This window comes from Vidua macroura, unplaced genomic scaffold, assembly GCF_024509145.1.
Source record: "Vidua macroura isolate BioBank_ID:100142 unplaced genomic scaffold, ASM2450914v1 whyUn_scaffold_107, whole genome shotgun sequence".
Taxonomy (NCBI): Eukaryota; Metazoa; Chordata; class Aves; order Passeriformes; family Viduidae; genus Vidua; species Vidua macroura.
The window spans coordinates 561,771-579,944 of record NW_026530542.1 but is presented as its reverse complement, the minus strand read 5'-3'; the positions used below and the strand labels follow the sequence as shown (position 1 = coordinate 579,944).

At 62.3% G+C, this 18,174-nt stretch overlaps 1 protein-coding gene across 7 annotated transcripts in view; it reads left to right on the top strand.

Annotated features, from left to right (window-relative positions):
- The window catches only part of LRP1 (LDL receptor related protein 1), a 78,635-nt gene that overhangs the window by 35,480 nt on the left and 24,981 nt on the right, over nucleotides 1-18,174 (top strand). For 4 of the 7 annotated variants that reach the window (XM_054004701.1, XM_054004702.1, XM_054004700.1 and 1 more), the window contains exons 8-42: nucleotides 826-1,048; nucleotides 1,583-1,772; nucleotides 2,765-2,908; nucleotides 3,070-3,306; nucleotides 3,455-3,635; nucleotides 3,746-3,968; nucleotides 4,123-4,312; nucleotides 4,646-4,771; nucleotides 4,865-5,005; nucleotides 5,264-5,389; nucleotides 5,589-5,705; nucleotides 5,815-5,895; nucleotides 6,829-6,879; nucleotides 7,942-8,109; nucleotides 8,367-8,549; nucleotides 8,943-9,143; nucleotides 9,225-9,470; nucleotides 9,659-9,856; nucleotides 10,555-10,759; nucleotides 10,857-11,021; nucleotides 11,289-11,533; nucleotides 11,783-11,914; nucleotides 11,997-12,224; nucleotides 12,362-12,536; nucleotides 12,924-13,018; nucleotides 13,296-13,445; nucleotides 13,570-13,710; nucleotides 13,905-14,033; nucleotides 14,835-14,966; nucleotides 15,196-15,330; nucleotides 15,405-15,534; nucleotides 15,993-16,119; nucleotides 16,323-16,474; nucleotides 16,589-16,713; nucleotides 16,902-17,273. In XM_054004701.1, coding sequence (XP_053860676.1) covers nucleotides 826-1,048; nucleotides 1,583-1,772; nucleotides 2,765-2,908; nucleotides 3,070-3,306; nucleotides 3,455-3,635; nucleotides 3,746-3,968; nucleotides 4,123-4,312; nucleotides 4,646-4,771; nucleotides 4,865-5,005; nucleotides 5,264-5,389; nucleotides 5,589-5,705; nucleotides 5,815-5,895; nucleotides 6,829-6,879; nucleotides 7,942-8,109; nucleotides 8,367-8,549; nucleotides 8,943-9,143; nucleotides 9,225-9,470; nucleotides 9,659-9,856; nucleotides 10,555-10,759; nucleotides 10,857-11,021; nucleotides 11,289-11,533; nucleotides 11,783-11,914; nucleotides 11,997-12,224; nucleotides 12,362-12,536; nucleotides 12,924-13,018; nucleotides 13,296-13,445; nucleotides 13,570-13,710; nucleotides 13,905-14,033; nucleotides 14,835-14,966; nucleotides 15,196-15,330; nucleotides 15,405-15,534; nucleotides 15,993-16,119; nucleotides 16,323-16,474; nucleotides 16,589-16,713; nucleotides 16,902-17,273 — 5,864 coding nt within the window. The remainder of the gene's footprint in view (nucleotides 1-825; nucleotides 1,049-1,582; nucleotides 1,773-2,764; nucleotides 2,909-3,069; nucleotides 3,307-3,454; nucleotides 3,636-3,745; nucleotides 3,969-4,122; nucleotides 4,313-4,645; nucleotides 4,772-4,864; nucleotides 5,006-5,263; nucleotides 5,390-5,588; nucleotides 5,706-5,814; nucleotides 5,896-6,828; nucleotides 6,880-7,941; nucleotides 8,110-8,366; nucleotides 8,550-8,942; nucleotides 9,144-9,224; nucleotides 9,471-9,658; nucleotides 9,857-10,554; nucleotides 10,760-10,856; nucleotides 11,022-11,288; nucleotides 11,534-11,782; nucleotides 11,915-11,996; nucleotides 12,225-12,361; nucleotides 12,537-12,923; nucleotides 13,019-13,295; nucleotides 13,446-13,569; nucleotides 13,711-13,904; nucleotides 14,034-14,834; nucleotides 14,967-15,195; nucleotides 15,331-15,404; nucleotides 15,535-15,992; nucleotides 16,120-16,322; nucleotides 16,475-16,588; nucleotides 16,714-16,901; nucleotides 17,274-18,174) is intronic. The other 3 variants (XM_054004705.1, XM_054004704.1, XM_054004703.1) reach the window with 1 other exon arrangement.

Here is an 18,174-nt window from a genome sequence, read left to right as displayed (position 1 = left end):
CTCTGCAGGGACACTTCCCACCCAGCCTGCGCTGGCAGCAGCTGTGCAGGGCTCAGTCCTGTGGGACACACCTGGCCCAGCTCAGGATAAGCTGCTGCTTCCAGCTCGTGCCACACAGCTCCAGGTCACAGCTTTGCTCCAGCTTTTGGGAGCTGGAGTGACTCCCTTGTGCCCTCGTGTCCAGCCACTGCCTTCTGCACAGCCCCGAGGATGGGGATGCCAGGGTGCTGAATCATGGGAGCAGCTCAGGGCACCCACGGCAGCTGCCAGCCCCTGGGAGCTGCTGTGGCCACGGCAGGCAGAGCAGAGTAACCACTAAAGAGGAAATCTCCCCCCTTACCAGCTGCTTTCCTGATGGGCACTTCCCTCCAGGCTCGGATGGAAAAAGCTGGTGTTATTGAGCAGAAAATCAGGAGTATTTCAGATAAACAAACAAATACCACAGAGAATCCTGGAGAAAAACTCCAGGCTTGAGCAGGGCTGGTGCAGACAAGCCCCACAGGTGACTGAGTTGAGTCCCTTGGGCTCTGTGGTGGCAGTGCTGATCCCTGGCTCTGCTGTGCTGCGTTGGGAAGCGCTGTGCTGGGAGCTGCCACCACAGGCAGGACAGCTCTGGGCTGCACAAGCAGCTGCCTCAGGTTGTGTTTTCACATGTACAACCCCACATCTGCGTGTGGACCTCTTCCAGTGACACCAACACACCTGAAGCTCCTGGGAGCTCCGTGCCGGACCCCAGCCATCCCCGTGGGGATCCACACATCCCTATCCTCCCTCTCCCAGAGCTCATCCTGGCTCTGAGCTCGCTGCCCTGCTCTTCTCTCACAGCAAGGTGTTCTTCACCGACTACGGGCAGATCCCCAAGGTGGAGCGCTGCGACATGGACGGGCAGAACCGCACCAAGCTGGTGGACAGCAAGATCGTCTTCCCACACGGCATCACCCTGGACCTGGTGAACCGCCTGGTGTACTGGGCTGATGCCTACCTGGACTACATCGAGGTGGTGGACTACGAGGGCAAGAACAGGCACACCATCATCCAGGGCATCCTGGTGAGTGGGTTTGGGGGAGAGGGTTGGGATTGGAGCTCGCTGTCCTGGGCGCTACTGCTCTGCAGTTGCAACTGTCACTTGGTTCAGTGACGAGCATGCTGAGCCCTGGGCATGGTCCTGCCAAGGATGATCTTGTGCCACTGATGGTCAAGACCACACTGATGGCCAGTGATGGACACGAGCCATTGGGTGTGATGGCCATCACGGATGGCCTGTGATGGACAAGAGCCATCAGGTGGGATGGGGGTTTTGCGTGTCCTGGAGCCTGGCTCTCACAACTCCCAAACCCCTTGTGGCTCTCACAACTCCCAAACCCCTTGTGACCCTCACAACTCCCAAACCCCTTGTGGCCCTCACAACTCCTAAACCCCTTGTGGCTCTCACAACTCCTAAACCCCTTGTGGCTCTCACAACTCCTAAATCCCTTGTGGCTCTCACAACTCCCAAACCCCTTGAGGCTCTCACAACTCCCAAACCCCTTGTGGCCCTCACAACTCCTAAACCCCTTGTGGACGCTCACCTGGTACCTTCCAGATCGAACACCTGTACGGGCTGACTGTCTTTGAGAACTACCTGTACGCCACCAACTCGGACAACGCCAACGCCCAGCAGAAAACCAGCGTCATCCGCGTCAACCGCTTCAACAGCACCGAGTACCAGGTGGTGACACGGGTGGACAAGGGCGGAGCGCTGCACATCTACCACCAGCGGCGCCAGCCCACAGGTGGGGCCCTGATTCTGGAGTAACAGCTCCCTGGTTCCTCAGCCAGGAGCTTGGGTGGGATTCCAGGAAGAATTTTTCCATGGGAAGGGTGGTCAGGCATTGGAAGTCCTCGTCTCGTGGGGTGTCCAAGGATTGACGGGATGTGGCACTCAGTGGTCGGGTTGACATGGTGGGGATTGGTCACGGGTTGGATTCAGTGATCTTGGAGGTCTTTTCCAACCTCAAGGATTCTGGGATTCCTGCTCCCCAGGGCCCTGGGGGCTGCTGAACATCCTGGGGTGCCCCCTTTATCCTGCTAGCGCTGCGTCTCTTCCTGTGAGAGCTGCACCACATGGTTGATGGATCATGGAGAATACAGAGATATGGGAGCAAATGTGGCATTTTAAAATATTAATGGTCCCTCTTACTCTCTTGTCCCCCACTGCCAGCATGTTCACCCCGGTGCTCCCAAGCACTGAGGGATTTCCAGGGAGTTGGAAGGCTCCAGTGCTGCACCAACTCCTACCTGCATCCATCCCTGCCTGCCTGCTCCACCCCCAGCACCTTCCTGCAGTTAATCAATTTACTCCTTATAAATCCTCTTAGTGTCTGCAGCCTGCTCGGCATTTTCCAGAATTTAAAATTAATCAGGAGATTTCTGAGCGGGGAAGGAGTGTGATTAAGGGGCTGTCCGGGCGGTGCTGGCTGTCACTGCTCCCAGGGCTTGTCCTGCCGGTGCAGCAGGATGGGGCAGTGTGGCCATGTGGCTGTGGTGGTGTGCTGGGGCATGCTGGCTTCTCCCCAGGGATCCTTCCCGTGGGAAAATCCTTTCCCATCTCTGTGCTGTCTTGTGCTGTGCCCAGCCCTTCCCCTCCCTGGGAGCTCCCAGGAGGAATGAGCCCCACTACAGCCCGGGGAGGACCCCAGGGAGCATCCCCATGTCCCTGTGGCTACAGCCCCGAGTCCCTGTCCCCCCATGCCCCCGGCAGCTGCAGCCCTGCTCTGTGTTGCAGTGCGGAGCCACGCCTGCGAGCCGGATCAGTTTGGGAAGCCGGGAGGCTGCTCGGACATCTGCCTGCTGGGGAACAGCCACAAGAGCCGGACCTGCCGCTGCCGCTCCGGGTTCAGCCTGGGCAGCGACGGGAAATCCTGCAAAAGTGAGTGCTGGCCTTCCTGGGGGAATGTGGGGGGCGAGGGGCTGGAGCCATGGGCTCTGCCTTATCTGCTGTGACCCCACAACGGCCCCGGTGCCACGTGCCACCCCCATGGCACTGCCCCGGCCCTGCTGGTGGCCACGGCTGTCCCTGTGTCTCCACAGAGCCCGAGCACGAGCTGTTCCTGGTGTACGGGAAGGGGCGTCCCGGCATCATCCGTGGGATGGACATGGGCGCCAAGGTGCCGGATGAGCACATGATCCCCATCGAGAACCTCATGAACCCCCGGGCCCTGGACTTCCACGCCGAGACCGGCTTCATCTACTTTGCCGACACCACCAGCTACCTCATCGGGCGCCAGAAGATCGATGGCACGGAGCGGGAGACCATCCTGAAGGACGGTGCGTGGCCGAGGGGCCTGGCCAGTGCCTGTGGGGCCGGGCATCCATCATCCCCATCGGTTTGGGTCAGGATCAGGCACCGTCTGGGGCTGTTGCTTCCACTTTTCACCTCCCAGCTGGTGACTCCCACTCCTCTTTTCCCCCAAAGGCATCCACAACGTGGAGGGGATCGCCGTGGACTGGATGGGGAACAACCTGTACTGGACAGATGATGGCCCCAAGAAGACCATCAGTGTGGCACGGCTGGAAAAGGCCGCCCAGACGCGGAAGACGCTGATCGAGGGGAAGATGACGCACCCCCGCGCCATCGTGGTGGACCCCCTGAATGGGTGAGGGTGCCTGGGTGGGCAGGGCTGTCTGGCAGGGCCATGGGGACGTGGTTGGGTCTTGTCACGAGCTGTGGTGGCCAGGCCAGGGCTCAGCTTAATGTCTGTGGCAGGTGGATGTACTGGACGGACTGGGAGGAGGATCCCAAGGACAGCAAGAGGGGCAAGATCGAGAGGGCCTGGATGGATGGTTCCAACCGCAACATCTTCATCACCTCCAAGACCGTCCTGTGGCCCAACGGGCTGAGCCTGGACATCCCGGCCAAGATCCTGTACTGGGTGGATGCTTTCTACGACCGCATCGAGATGGTTTATCTCAATGGCACCGAGCGGAAGGCGAGTGGGGGTCCCGTGGGCCTGGGACACTGATCACCCACAGCACTGGGGCAGCTGAGCCGTGGCCTCTCTGCTCTCCCCTTCCATCACCCTGTCCCTGTCCCTGAGTGCCCACCCCAGCTAACGGAGCCTCTCCGCCTCCCCGCACCCGCAGATCGTGTATGAGGGCCCGGAGCTGAACCACGCCTTCGGGCTGTGCCACTACAGCAACTTTCTGTTCTGGACCGAGTACCGCAGCGGCAGCATCTACCGGCTGGACCAGGCCTCCAAGGGCGTGAGCCTGCTGCGCAACGAGCGCCCGCCCATCTTCGAGATCCGCATGTACGACGCGCAGCAGCAGCAAGGTGCGAGGGCACCGGGGGCTGGGCTCGGAGGGATGGGGCTGGGGGGTGAGTCTGAGCTTCCTAAGCAGCCCCCCACCTCTTTTTGTTTCCTTTTAGCCGTCCCCATACTCCTTGTTTTTCTTTCCTGTTGCTCGTGCCCTGCCCTTCCAGCCTTCCCTCTTTTTCCCACCCTAATTCCATCAGGCTCTGTGTCCCCTGAGGGATTTCCAGCTGGCTTCCAACTGTGGCTGCTGTTGAGGGGATCCAGGGGGCCAGGGGCTCCCAGCACCCCTGTGGGTCTGCAGAGGTCCCTGGGCACTGAGGTGCCATCTCCTCACCCCTTTGCCTCCGCAGTGGGCTCCAACAAATGCCGTGTCAACAACGGGGGCTGCAGCAGCCTGTGCCTGGCCACCCCCCGGGGCCGTCAGTGCGCCTGTGCCGAGGACCAGATCCTGGGGCTGGACACTGTCACCTGCGAGGGTAGGCTGGGACCCTCGTGGGGACTCTCTTTCCCTATGGGAAGCTGCACTTGGTCACCTGGTTAAAATCCTGCCTGTGCTTTCCCCTTGGCAGCCAATCCGTCCTACATCCCCCCGCCGCAGTGCCAGCCCGGGGAGTTCGCCTGCAAGAACAACCGCTGCATCCAAGAGCGCTGGAAATGCGACGGGGACAACGACTGCCTGGACAACAGCGACGAAGCCCCCGAGCTCTGCCGTGCGTGACCCCTCCTGCTTGGGCTAAGGCTCCCCCAGATGTGGAGGCAGTGGTTGGGGCAGGGTTGGGTAGCCAGAACCCCTCTGTCCCCTCTCCAACTTGAGGAGAGGAGGAGGTATAGGAGGAAAATGTTGGTTGGGATTCTGATGCCAAGTTTGAGGCTCCAGCCCTTTTCTGTCCCAGTTTTTCTCTCTGTTGGACATAGAGGAGGGATGGGGTGGGATGAGGGGCAGGTCCTGAGTGTGGTTTCCCCCACAGACCAGCACACCTGCCCTTCAGACCGCTTCAAGTGCAAGAACAACCGCTGCATCCCCAACCGCTGGCTCTGCGACGGGGACAACGACTGTGGGAACAACGAGGACGAGTCCAACTCCACCTGCTCAGGTGAGGACCCTGCCTTGTCCTCAGGGAGTCTCAGGAGAGCCCGTGCTGAGCCACAGCCTGAGCTTTTGCAGTCTCACATGTGCCCACACCTTGGCTTTGCACCTGGGCCTTGCAGGGGACCAGGAGGTTGTTCCTCACCTTCCCCTGGCAAAACAAGGTACCGTGGGCCATTAACACTCCATCTGTTCCTCCTGGCCAGCCCGGACCTGCTCCCCCAACCAGTTCTCCTGCGCCAGTGGCCGCTGCATCCCCATCTCCTGGACGTGTGACCTGGATGATGACTGCGGCGACCGCTCTGACGAGTCTGCCTCGTGTGGTGAGCTGGGACTGGGAGCACTGGGAGCACGGGGTGCTCCCCGGGGCTGTGAGGTTGGGGTGCACATGAAGTCTCCCCCGTGCTGACGGTGCCTCTCCCTCCCCTGCAGCCTACCCGACCTGCTTCCCCCTGACACAGTTCACCTGCAACAACGGGCGCTGCATCAACATCAACTGGCGCTGTGACAACGGTGAGGACCCGGCCCCGGGGTGCTCCCGAGGGGACGGCGAGACCCGAGGCGGGGGTGCAGCCTGGCAGGGACCCCATTTTGGCAATTTGGGCCGGTTCTCAACATGTGCTGAAGGGCAGAACGCAGGCCCCATGGCGAGCGGGCATGAGACAAAGATGAGCCCATCCTGCAGCCCCCAGCCCTGTATTTCCCTTGGTGCTGGAGCAGGGAGAGCTGCAGGAATGACCTGGCAGGGATTGTTCCAGACCTTGGCACCCTTTGCAAGGTTTCCAAAACCCTGCCCTGGTGCTGGAACCGAGTGTGGCATGGCCAGAGCTGCTGGCGGGGCTGAGCCAGGTCCTGCAGCCTCAGGGAAGGCAGGAGAGCTCTCCCAGCCTGCTCCCATCTGCCCTTGGATTTTTCCAGAGCCAGGCCTGGGACAGAGGGTTTGCCCTAAGGTTGCTTTCCTTTCCCACAAGTTTATGTCGGTCTTTGAGCCGCTCTGCCTTGTTGGGAATAATTAACATCTTCAGAGCAGGCGAGACAGTGGTGCCTGGCTGAGCAGAGCTGTGGGTGCAGGACTCTCCCTGGAGTCTTCCTGAGCTCCCTTGGAGCTGGCCCTGCCAAGGGATGGTCCCTTCTCCTGGGATCCCCCACTATGGCAGCCAGGCCGTGGCGTGGAGCCCCTCGTGCAGCCCCAAGCCTCGCCAGGTGCCTGGGGCAGGGGCTGCAGCACCACGAGGGTACCCCCACCCCGGCTGCCCCCCGCTCCCCCAGCACCCTCTGCTGCTTCTGGTCTCGCCTCCCAGGCTGCCCGGTGCCTCTGTGTGTCCGTGTCCGTGTCCACGTCCCGGTGTCTCTGTGCCACCCGCTGTGCGTGTGCCGTGTTTGTCACTGTGGTGTGTTGTGTTTGTCACCGTGCCCACGCTCCTGTCTGGTGGTTCTGTGTTTCAGAAAAAGATTGTGGGGATGGCTCTGACGAAAAGAACTGTCCAAAGCCTACCGGTTAGTGCATAGATCAACATGCACCAGACCCCCACCTGGCCCCCCGAGCCCCCAGACCTGCCCCCTCCAGAGGGCTGCGAGCCCCGGGGGCTGCTGCTGGACACTGGCAATGCCCCCTGTCCTCTCTGGCAATGCCCCTGGTGCCTCTGGTGATGCCCTCCTCCTCTCCAGCAATGCCCCCTGGTGCCTCTGGCAATGTCCCTGGTGCCTCTGGCAATGTCCTCCAGCTCTCCAGCAATGTCCCTCATGCTCCCCAGCAGCAGGAGGGACGTGCCAGGTGCCAGGGAGCCATGGTTCCTCCCAGCTCACCAAGCAGAGCCACTTGGGAAGCTGCTCTTGGTGGGAGACTAGAGAGGTCAAGGGTTGCAGCTGCAGGAGCTGAGCTGCTGGCGAGGCCACATGGCAGCTGGCAGTGCCACTGTCCCCATCAGTGCCACTGTCCCAGTCAGTGCCATTGTCCCTACCAGTGCCATCATCCTTTTGCCCATCCTGAGGCACCAGGAAGCAAATCCCCTTGACCAGTCTCAGGTAGGGCATCCACAGTGGAGCCCTGTGGTGGTCCCCATGCCAGGCCCCCTGTGCCAGGCAGGCAGAGGGGCTGCATTGCCAGTGTCCAGGTACCCTCAGACCAAACCTCCCCCTGCCCACAGCGGGCGTGGGGGTTTCCTCCAGGCAATCTGACCCCCCCAATTGGCTGTTCCAGCCCCCTCCCCATGGGTGCACCCCCAAAGGAGCGCCCGTCCCCCAGCCCTGCTCCCCCCAGAGTGGAGCCCAGGGCCCCTCAGGTTCATGGCTGATCTATGCAGTTTCTGTGTTTCATTTTCTCTGTGTGCTGCTGGTGCTGTGGGGTGGGAGGGCTGGGGGTCTGCAGCCCATGGCGGGGGTCTCACCGCCAGCACTCAGGGGCTGCTGTCACCCCACGCCCCGTCTGCCGGCGTGGTCTGTCCGGTCCCTGTTGTTCCCCGCTTCCCCCGGCGAGGGGTCTCTGCTGTCCTCCCTCCTGCCAGCCCCCTCCTGGCCGGGCCCCTGCTGACCCCCTGCCCGCCCCCCTTCCCTCTCCAGACAACGACTGCGGGGACAACAGTGACGAGGCCGGCTGCAGCCACTCCTGCTCCAGCAACCAGTTCAAGTGCAACAGCGGGCGCTGCATCCCCGTGCACTGGACCTGCGACGGGGACAACGACTGCGGCGACTACAGCGACGAGACCCACGCCAACTGCACCAACCAGGGTGAGCCCCAGCCCGTGGGGGGGACCCCCAACCACAGCCATTGCCCAAAGAGCCAAACCCTGCCCCGGGCAGAGCCGCCCTGCTTCTAGGCAGGGAATTCTGCAGCCTTCTCTGGCCACACTCAGTGGCCAGATCCCCCTCCTGTGCCTCTGGGTGCCTCCAGCTGTTTTGCTGCTGGCTGAGTGCCTGGTCCTGAGCCAATCCCGGAGCCCCCCAGCTCCATGGGGTGCAGGCAGTGAGCAGTGCCCTCCCCACAGCCACGCGCCCGCCCGGGGGCTGCCACACGGACGAGTTCCAGTGCCGGCTGGACGGGCTGTGCATCCCCATGCGCTGGCGCTGTGACGGTGACACGGACTGCATGGACTCCAGCGACGAGAAGAACTGCGAGGGGGTCACCCACGTCTGCGACCCCAACGTCAAATTCGGCTGCAAGGACTCAGGTGAGAGCAGGGGGCAGGGGATCCCACCTGGGAGTGCTGGACTGTCCTCAGTGCCGGGATAATGGGGAAACGAAAGCAGCCGACCCGTGAACCATGATCCTGATGGATTCTGTCATCCTCAGATCCCTTCTGCTCTTCTCTGAGGAAGGGGCTGGGACACACTTTGGTGGATTGGGGACAAGGGTGGTGGGACACCAGTTCTGGGGCTCACCTTGTGAGCCCCCAGGCCCTCCCTGACCTGTCCCATCTGGGCCAGCTCTGGTCCAACTACTGGGGAGCCCTGAGCTACTCAAACACCCCCATGCCCCCTGTGCGTGGGATAACATCTGGAAATGCCTGGAATAACGTCCCTTCTGGTTCTGCTCTGCCCCCTCCCTGCCCGCTCCCCGTCAGCCCGGTGCATCAGCAAGGCCTGGGTCTGTGACGGGGACAGCGACTGCGAGGACAACTCTGACGAGGAGAACTGCGAGTCCCTGGTGTGCAAACCCCCCTCTCACACCTGTGCCAACAACACCTCCATCTGCCTGCCCCCCGAGAAGCTCTGCGACGGCTCCGACGACTGCGGCGACGGCTCCGACGAGGGCGAGCTCTGCGGTGAGCGCGGGGCCGGGCGTGGGGACACGGGGTGACCCGGGAGTGGGACGAGGAGGTGACAAGCTTGTCCTGTCCCCACAGACCAGTGTTCCCTCAACAACGGCGGCTGCAGCCACAACTGCACCGTGGCCCCTGGCGAGGGCATCGTGTGCTCCTGTCCCCTGGGCATGGAGCTGGGTGCTGACAACAAGACCTGCCAGATCCAGAGCTACTGTGCCAAGCACCTCAAGTGCAGCCAGAAGTGCGAGCAGGACAAGTACAATGTCAAGTGCTCCTGCTACGAGGGCTGGATGCTGGAGCCCGATGGCGAGAGCTGCCGCAGCCTGGGTGTGTTTTGGGGGGCACCAGGGACTGGGAGCAGCTCCCCAGCTGCCTCGGGGAGTTTGTCCTCTGGTGGAGCTGGGGGTTGTGCTGATGGACGTGGCTGGGTGATGGTGGGATCTGTGCTGGCAGTGTAGCTGGGGCTGGGTGCACTGTCCCCTGCCTTGTCCCTGACCCTGCCCTGCTTCCCCCAGACCCTTTCAAGCCGTTCATCATCTTCTCCAACCGCCACGAGATCCGGCGCATCGACCTGCACCGAGGGGACTACAGCGTCCTGGTGCCCGGGCTGCGCAACACCATCGCCCTGGACTTCCACCTCAACCAGAGCTCCCTGTACTGGACCGACGTGGTGGAGGACAAGATCTACAGGGGAAAGCTGCTGGAGAACGGGGGTGCGGAGCCTTGGGTTGGGGGAGCTGGGGCTTGGAGGGAAAGCAGGGGTGCAGGTCTGGGGTCAGTGATCCTGTGGCACCCCACGGTGATGCGGCAGCTGAAGCCCACAGCCCTGATAGTGATCCTGTTCTGCTCTCATTATGCAGTAGTTAATTAGCATTCCCAGCGCTTCCCTGCTGGTAATTGCAGCCCAGCAGCTGGGCACAGAGAGGACACCCTCCCCATCAGTGCTGCTCCTGCAGGAGCCCAGGGGCAGGACTAGGGATGGGGGGCTGAGCCCTTTGGGATCTGGGCCATGGATGGATGCTGAGCCCTTTGGGATATGGGCCATGGATGGATGCTGAGCCCTTTGGGATCTGGGCCATGGATGGATGCTGAGCTATTTGGGATCTGGGCCATGGATGGATGCTGAGCTCTTTGGGATCTGGACTATGGACAGGGGGTGCTGAGCTCTTTGGGGTCTGGGCTATGGATTGTGGGTGCTGAGCTCTTTGGGGTCTGACCATGGGTAGGGGGTGCTGAGCCCTTTGGGGTTTGGACCATGGACAGGGGTAGTTCAGGCTCTGTTTGGGGAGGACATGTCCCCCCACAATAAACCCCAGCTGAGCTGGTTGGAGCTGTTGGGGATACAGGGGTGGTAATGCTGGGTGGGCTGGGGAAGGGGCACCAGGCTGAGCCCTCACCTTGTGCCCCACAGCTCTGACCAGCTTCGAGGTGGTGATACAGTACGGCCTGGCCACCCCCGAGGGACTGGCCGTGGACTGGATCGCTGGCAACATCTACTGGGTGGAGAGCAACCTGGACCAGATCGAGGTGGCCAAGCTGGATGGCACCATGAGGACCACGCTGCTGGCCGGGGACATCGAGCACCCCCGCGCCATCGCCCTGGACCCTCGCTATGGGTGAGGCAGGAGGGGACAGCGCTCACCGGGACACGCCAGCACCTGTGGGGGGATGAGGCCACGGGCTCCTGTCCTTGCTCACAGTCCCTCCTGGCAGGATCCTGTTCTGGACGGACTGGGACGCCAGCCTGCCCCGCATCGAGGCTGCCTCCATGAGCGGTGAGGGCCGACGCACCATCCACAAGGAGACGGGCTCGGGGGGATGGCCCAACGGGCTCACTGTGGACTACCTGGAGAAGCGGATCCTCTGGATCGATGCCAGGTAGCGCCAGGACACCTCTCTCTGTCCCTCCCAGTCTGGATCTTCCCCTGGTTCCGGCGTTGTGCTGGGCTGGGAGAGAGAAGCCTTCACGCTGTGGGCTCCAACACGTGCCAGGCCTGGCTCTGGGTGGTGTCCTCTGTGGATCCTGGTGTAAATCAGCAGGATTTCCACCATGGCTGCTCAGACCCTGCTGGCTGTTGCTGTTGGGTTAAAGACCCCGTGGCGCCCCCTCCTCACCTCCCTCGCCCTCATCTCACCCCGGCACAGGTCGGATGCCATCTACTCAGCCCTGTACGATGGGACGGGGCACATCGAGGTGCTGAGGGGACACGAGTACCTGTCCCACCCCTTCGCTGTCACCCTGTACGGGGGCGAGGTGTACTGGACCGACTGGCGCACCAACACCTTGGCCAAGGCCAACAAGTGGACGGGGCACAACGTGACCGTGGTGCAGAGGACCAACACGCAGCCCTTTGACCTGCAGGTGTATCACCCCTCCCGGCAGCCCCTGGGTGAGGCTGAGAGAGTGCAGGAGGGGGGACGAGGTGGGGGGACAACAGGGGGTGGCTCTGGCACTTGGTCTGTGCTCACACCCCCTTGGAGCAGCAGGTGGATGCTGCTCTCATCCCTGTGGCTGCCCCTTTGCCCCGTCAGGTGATGAGGGTGATGCTTGATGGGTCTGGGGGGGGCTGCAGCTCTTGGGGTCTCCTGGGTGGGTGTCCCCAAGGCTGGGATGTCGCTGAGTCCTGTCCCCTTTGCAGCTCCTAATCCCTGCGAAGCCAACGGGGGCAAAGGGCCGTGTTCCCACCTCTGCCTCATCAACTACAACCGCACCTTGTCCTGTGCCTGCCCCCACCTCATGAAGCTGGACAAGGACAACACCACCTGCTATGGTAGGGGTCTGCCAGGGGAGCTGGGGGGATGAGGGGGTGCTCTGGAGCCGCGATCCCACCGCTGCCCTTCTTCTTCTCCCAGAGTTTAAGAAGTTCCTGCTGTACGCGCGGCAGATGGAGATCCGGGGCGTGGACATCGACAACCCCTACTACAACTACATCATCTCCTTCACCGTGCCCGACATCGACAACGTCACCGTGGTGGACTACGACGCTTTGGAGCAGCGCATTTACTGGTCAGATGTGCGCACCCAGACCATCAAGAGAGCCTTCATCAACGGCACCGGCGTGGAGACCGTCGTCTCTGCAGGTTGGTGTGGGGGGAGCTGGGACCCCCCCAGCCCTCCAGAGCCTTCAGCTCCCTGAGATCAGCCCTTCCTCTTCATCTGAGCATCATCCCAGCCTCGTCCTCACAGCTGACGAGCTCCTGTCTCTGTTCCCTTGCAGACCTGCCCAACGCTCATGGCCTCTCCGTGGATTGGGTTTCCAGAAACCTCTTCTGGACCAGCTACGACGCCAACAAGAAGCAGATCAACGTGGCCAGGCTGGACGGCTCCTTCAAGAACGCTGTGATCCAGGGGCTGGACAAGCCTCACTGCCTGGTGGTGCACCCACTCCGGGGGTGAGTCTGGTGGGACGTGGGGCTGATGGGAGAGAGGTGTGTGTGCAGGCACAGGTGTGTGTGTGATGGTGCACACCTGGGATGGGGGAGAGAACGGGGGCTGTCCCTGTGTGTCAGCGTGTAGGAGCAGTGTCACTGGAGATGGGGGGCGTGCTGTGTGTCTGCACACACGTGTGTGAAGGGGAGCAGGCTGTGATAAGTGAGCACCCACCAGTGTGTGACAATCCAGGTGTGCACGGGGCTTTGGCAACCCCCAAACCTCCTCCTGGGTGGGGACAAGGGGCTGTGGGGCTGCCCAGGCTGCGCCACGAGCAGTGAGGGGCTCTGCAAGACTGGGAGGGTGCAGGGGCACCACGGCCCCTCGCCCATTGTCCTCTCACCTTGCAGGAAGCTGTACTGGACAGATGGGGACAACATCAGTGTGGCCAACATGGATGGCAGCAACCGCACGCTCCTCTTCACCAACCAGAAGGGACCTGTTGGTACGGACCCCTCCATGGCCCCCGGGATCCCCCACCTCACCTTGCTGTCCTGCAGAGCCTCAAGTGCCCACTCTGGCTCCTTGCGGGGGTGGCAGCTGTCCTGTGCTGGGTCACCATGACCTTACCTGCCTGCTGTCTCCATCCCATCCCATCCCATCCCATCCCATCCCATCCCATCCCATCCCATCCCATCCCTTCCCATCCCATCCCATCCCACCTCCAGCTCTGTGATGGTCCCTGCGTGCCACCACCCTGGTGACATTCCCGTCCTTTCCAGGCCTGGCCATCGACTACCCGGAGAGCAAACTGTACTGGATCAGCTCTGGCAATGGCACCATCAACAGGTGTGACCTGGATGGCAGCAACCTGGAGGTGATCGAGTCCGTGCGGGGCCAGCTGAGCAAGGCCACTGCCCTGGCCATCATGGGTGAGGGCTGTGAAGGGGGACACCTTCCCCTGTCTCCTGGCCCTTCCCAAACTCTCCTGCCCACCTCAGCTGGGGTGGGAGGGGATGGGGAGCGCTGCCACATGCTCCTGGCCTCTCTCCACAGGGGACAAGCTGTGGTGGGCTGACCAGGCCTCCGAGAGGATGGGCACCTGCAACAAGAAGGACGGGACGGAGGTGACGGTGCTGCGCAACAGCACCACGTTGGTGATGCACATGAAGGTGTACGACGAGAGCATCCAGCAAGGTCAGTCTGGGGTCCCGTGGGGCTGGGCAGTGCTCAGCCCCTCTGTGGTGGCTTCATCTCTGACAGCTAGCCCAAGCCTTGCCCTTGCCCTCGTGCCAAGCCTGCTGACTGGTGCAGGGCACTCACATCTGCTCCAGCCTTGGTGGGTGCACCCTGGCCCCCTGTAGCCCCTCACCCCTTTTTTTCTGCCACAGCTGGGACCAACCCCTGCAGCCAAAACAACGGGGACTGCTCGCAGCTGTGCCTCCCCACCTCGGAGACCTCCCGCTCCTGCATGTGCACCGCAGGCTACAGCCTCAAGAGCGGGCAGCAGTCCTGTGAAGGTGAGTGCTTGTCCCTGTCCCCTCCCTGAACCATCCCTCGGTGCAGCGAGACCCCGTGGCCACCCCGGCCATGCCTGTGGCCACCTCAGCCGGTGACCCCTCGCTCTGGCTGCACATGGGCTCCTCCCCACTGCTCTGTGTCCCACGTCAGTGCAGGGGAATGCTGGGCACCAGAGGGACACTGGGGGGGCTTGGAGGGCTTGTGGGCTCAGGTGGCAGTGACAGCCTTGCATGGGCTGTCCCTGATGAGCGTGGGGGCACTGCCCGGCCACCGAGGGTGTCACTGGTGGAGGGGAGTGGGACAGCACAGTGGACCCTCCCAGGGAGAGGTGGGACCCTCGCTGTGGGCAGCAGGCTGGGCTCACTGGGAGCAGGGCCAGGCACAGCCCTTGCTCTGCAGATCCCCCGTCCCCACCGCGCTCGCCGCCATCCCCTCGGGCGCTGCCAGGGCCTCTCAAAGGCTGTTTGTGTGCAAAGTGTTCCGGGTGGTTTTGGGGGGGGGGGGTTGGCAGAGCTCTGCACCATCTGGGTCAGGGCAGGGGCTGAATAACAAGTGCTGCCCTGACCCAGATGCGCTGCGGAGCCTTTGCCAACACCGGGGTGGGGGTGGTGGCTGGTGGGAAGGGGCTTCGTTCGTGCCCCCCTGGAGCAGGGCTGGACGCTGGAACGGGCTGGGACGGGGAGTTGCAGCCCCCAGGGCCCTGCCAGGCCCATGCTCCTCCCCTGTCACAGTTTTCCACGGTGGAGGGACAGCCTGTGGGTTTTGGGATGTGTCTGACTGTCCCTGCCCCTGTGTCGCAGGTGTTGGCTCCTTCCTGCTGTACTCGGTGCACGAGGGGATCCGGGGCATTCCCCTGGACCCCAATGACAAGTCAGATGCTCTCGTGCCGGTGTCGGGGACCTCCCTGGCTGTGGGAATCGACTTCCATGCAGGTGATGAGGGGCTGGGAACAGGACAGGGGGGCTGGGAAGAGGACAGGGGATGGGGGAGCATGAGGGGGCCATCACCATCACCCTTTTGGCAGTGCTTTGCCCTGGAATGCCCCCTCAGCAGCACTGGGTGAGAAAGGATTTCAGGGCTCCAGGGTGCAGGTTTTTACCATTCTGGAGTGACCAGAGGAGGTCACTGACTCGTCCCCTCCTGCCTCCTTGTCCCTCTCAGAGAATGACACGATTTACTGGGTGGACATGGGCCTGAGCACCATCAGTCGAGCCAAGCGGGACCAGACGTGGCGTGAGGACGTGGTGACCAACGGCATTGGCCGCGTGGAGGGCATCGCCGTGGACTGGATCGCAGGTGGGATGGGGCTCTGGAGCCGGGGGCAGCGGGGCCGTGGGGCTCGTGTGGGGGCTCACCATCCCCTCTTGCAGGAAACATCTACTGGACGGACCAGGGCTTCGACGTCATCGAGGTGGCCAGGCTGAACGGGTCCTTCCGCTACGTGGTCATCTCGCAGGGGCTGGACAAGCCACGGGCCATCACGGTTCATCCAGAGAAGGGGTGAGACACCGCCCCAAAGAGGGGCATCACCTCTGGGGTGGGCACAGGGTGAGACCCCCCACACCTCCCGGCAGAGCCGTGTGTGTGCACACAGCAGGGAAGGACTTGCAGGTCTCCTGCCACACCAAGGAGTCCAAACCCTGGATTTAATCCTCCTTTCACTGATGGGCTGAAGTCCCTGGGAGCCCCCTGGGACCTGGTGGGTGTCAGCACCTCAGAAAATCCATGTGGAGCCTCCTTAGAGTGGCTTCAGCTTTGGACAGAGCCCCATGGAGAGCAGAGGTGTTTGGATCTGGGGAGGGATGGAGATGCAGGGGATGTGATGCCGGGTCTGGGAGCAGGGTCTGGACTGAGGCCCCACTGTGGGGGGATGAATGGGGTGGTGTCTGTCCTTTACTCAAAGGGTCAATGCTGCTCCTGGTGACGAACCTGTGGTGACATCCCCGCTGTCCCCTCAGGTACCTGTTCTGGACAGAGTGGGGGCAGTACCCCCGCATCGAGCGCTCGCGCCTGGACGGCACCGAGAGGATGGTGCTGGTCAACGTCAGCATCAGCTGGCCCAACGGGATTTCCGTGGACTACGAGGTACAGTTGGCATCTGGGAGGATGGTACCAATCCCCAGGGTCCCTGTGGCCGTGTCCTGCTGCTGGGGACACGGTTGCCCTCCTTGGGGCTCCAGAGTCTCAGGAGGGTTGTCCAGGGTGGTCTGAACCCCAGGACATCCTGCCAGAGGTGCAGAGGGTAGTGCTGCCCCCACGCCAACTGGGATGTTGTCTCACCCCTGCAGGATGGGAAGCTGTACTGGTGTGATGCCCGGACAGACAAAATCGAACGGATTGACCTGGAGACGGGCGAGAACCGGGAGGTTGTTCTGTCCAGCAACAACATGGACATGTTCTCCGTGTCGGTCTTCGAGGAATACATTTACTGGAGCGATAGGTGCGGTGCCAAGGGGGCTGGGGGCTGTGTGGAGGGTGGGGGGAGCTGATGGGTGCCATGGCAAGGTGGGGAGGGGTCCTGTGCTGGTCATCTGGTGACTCTGTCCTCCTTCAGGACTCACGCCAACGGCTCCATCAAAAGAGGAAACAAGGACAACGCCACCGAGTCGGTGTCCCTGCGGACTGGGATCGGCGTGCAGCTCAAGGACATCAAAGTCTTCAACCGGGCCCGGCAGAAGGGTAGGTCTGAGCACGGGGGGGCAGCTCCGCATGTGGGGAACAGGGATGGAATCACACTGTCCCCATTGGAGCCGCGCTGCACCGTGCTTCGAGCCTGTTCCTTCTCCGGGAGTGCCGAGCGCTGAAAGTGGCCGAGTGGGTGCGTCCTGCCCCATCCCTCACCCAATCCCCCCTGTCCCCCCCACCAGGCACCAACATCTGTGCCCAGAACAACGGGGGCTGCCAGCAGCTGTGCCTGTTCCGCGGCGGCGGGCAGAGGACGTGCGCCTGCGCCCACGGGATGCTGTCGGAGGACGGCGTGAGCTGCCGGGACTACGACGGGTACCTGCTCTACTCGGAGCGCACCATCCTCAAGAGCATCCACCTCTCGGACGAGAACAACCTCAACGCGCCCATCAAGCCCTTCGAGGACGCGGAGCACATGAAGAACGTCATCGCCCTGGCCTTCGATTACCGCTACGGCTCCAAGGGCAGCAACCGCATCTTCTACAGCGACATCCACTTCGGCAACATCCAGCAGATCAACGACGACGGCACGGGGCGCAAGACCATCGTGGAGAGTGAGTGGCACGGGATTGTCCCTTCTGTGCCTGCCCTCAGACCCGTCTCTCGCTCCCCCACCTCCTCCCACACTCCCTCTGTTCTTGCCCAAGGGGTTTTGGAGGTGTTTGGAGGGGCAGTGAGTACATGTTGAGCTGTGAGAAGTTTCTGAGGAGCCTCTGGCAATGGACAGAGGCACTGGGAGCAGCCTGCAGAGCTCGTTCTGGCACGGAGAGCGTGTCACGAGGCTTGGGCTCTAGAAACAGGCACTGCAGCAAAGTTGAGATCAGCTCTGTGCTCACACTCACCTCTCGAGGCAGCGCCCTAAGCCCTGACCCTTGGAGTGCCCAGCCCTGGCCTCACCTCCAGGCCTCACCTTGCACTTGGTTGGGTTTATTGGCACCTGCAGCAGCTTCAAAGAACCACGGTTGCTGCTCCAGGAGCTCCCTGAGCCAGGGCCTTGGACGTGCTGCTAATGAGGGAATTCACAGTGGTGCTCATGGTGCTTTTTCCCTGGGAGGGGAGAGCATGGCCCAGCTCTCACAGCCGCCTCATTAAACCCTTTCCAAGCGTTAATTAGGGGGAGGATGGGTGCACGGTTCAAGTTCCCAGCGGGGAAGGGCTCCCTGGTCCCCACCAGGCTTTGCCTTGTCACTTTGTGCCCCAGAGGCTCAGCTGTCCCCTGGCAGAGGGAAACCCTCCCTTTTCCCAGCACTGCTGCTGTGGACCCACAGCAAGGTCTGGCTGGTGTGGAGTTTGAGAGCCAAATTCAAGTCCTTGGTGCATTGTAGGTGTGCATCCCTCAGCTTTCCTGCAAGGGAGGGTCATTCCAACACAGCTCTACCCACGAGACTCCGGAGTCTCAGGGGTCTCTGTGCCCCCCTGAGCACAGCCCCCAGCCCTACTGAGTCCCCACCCGGC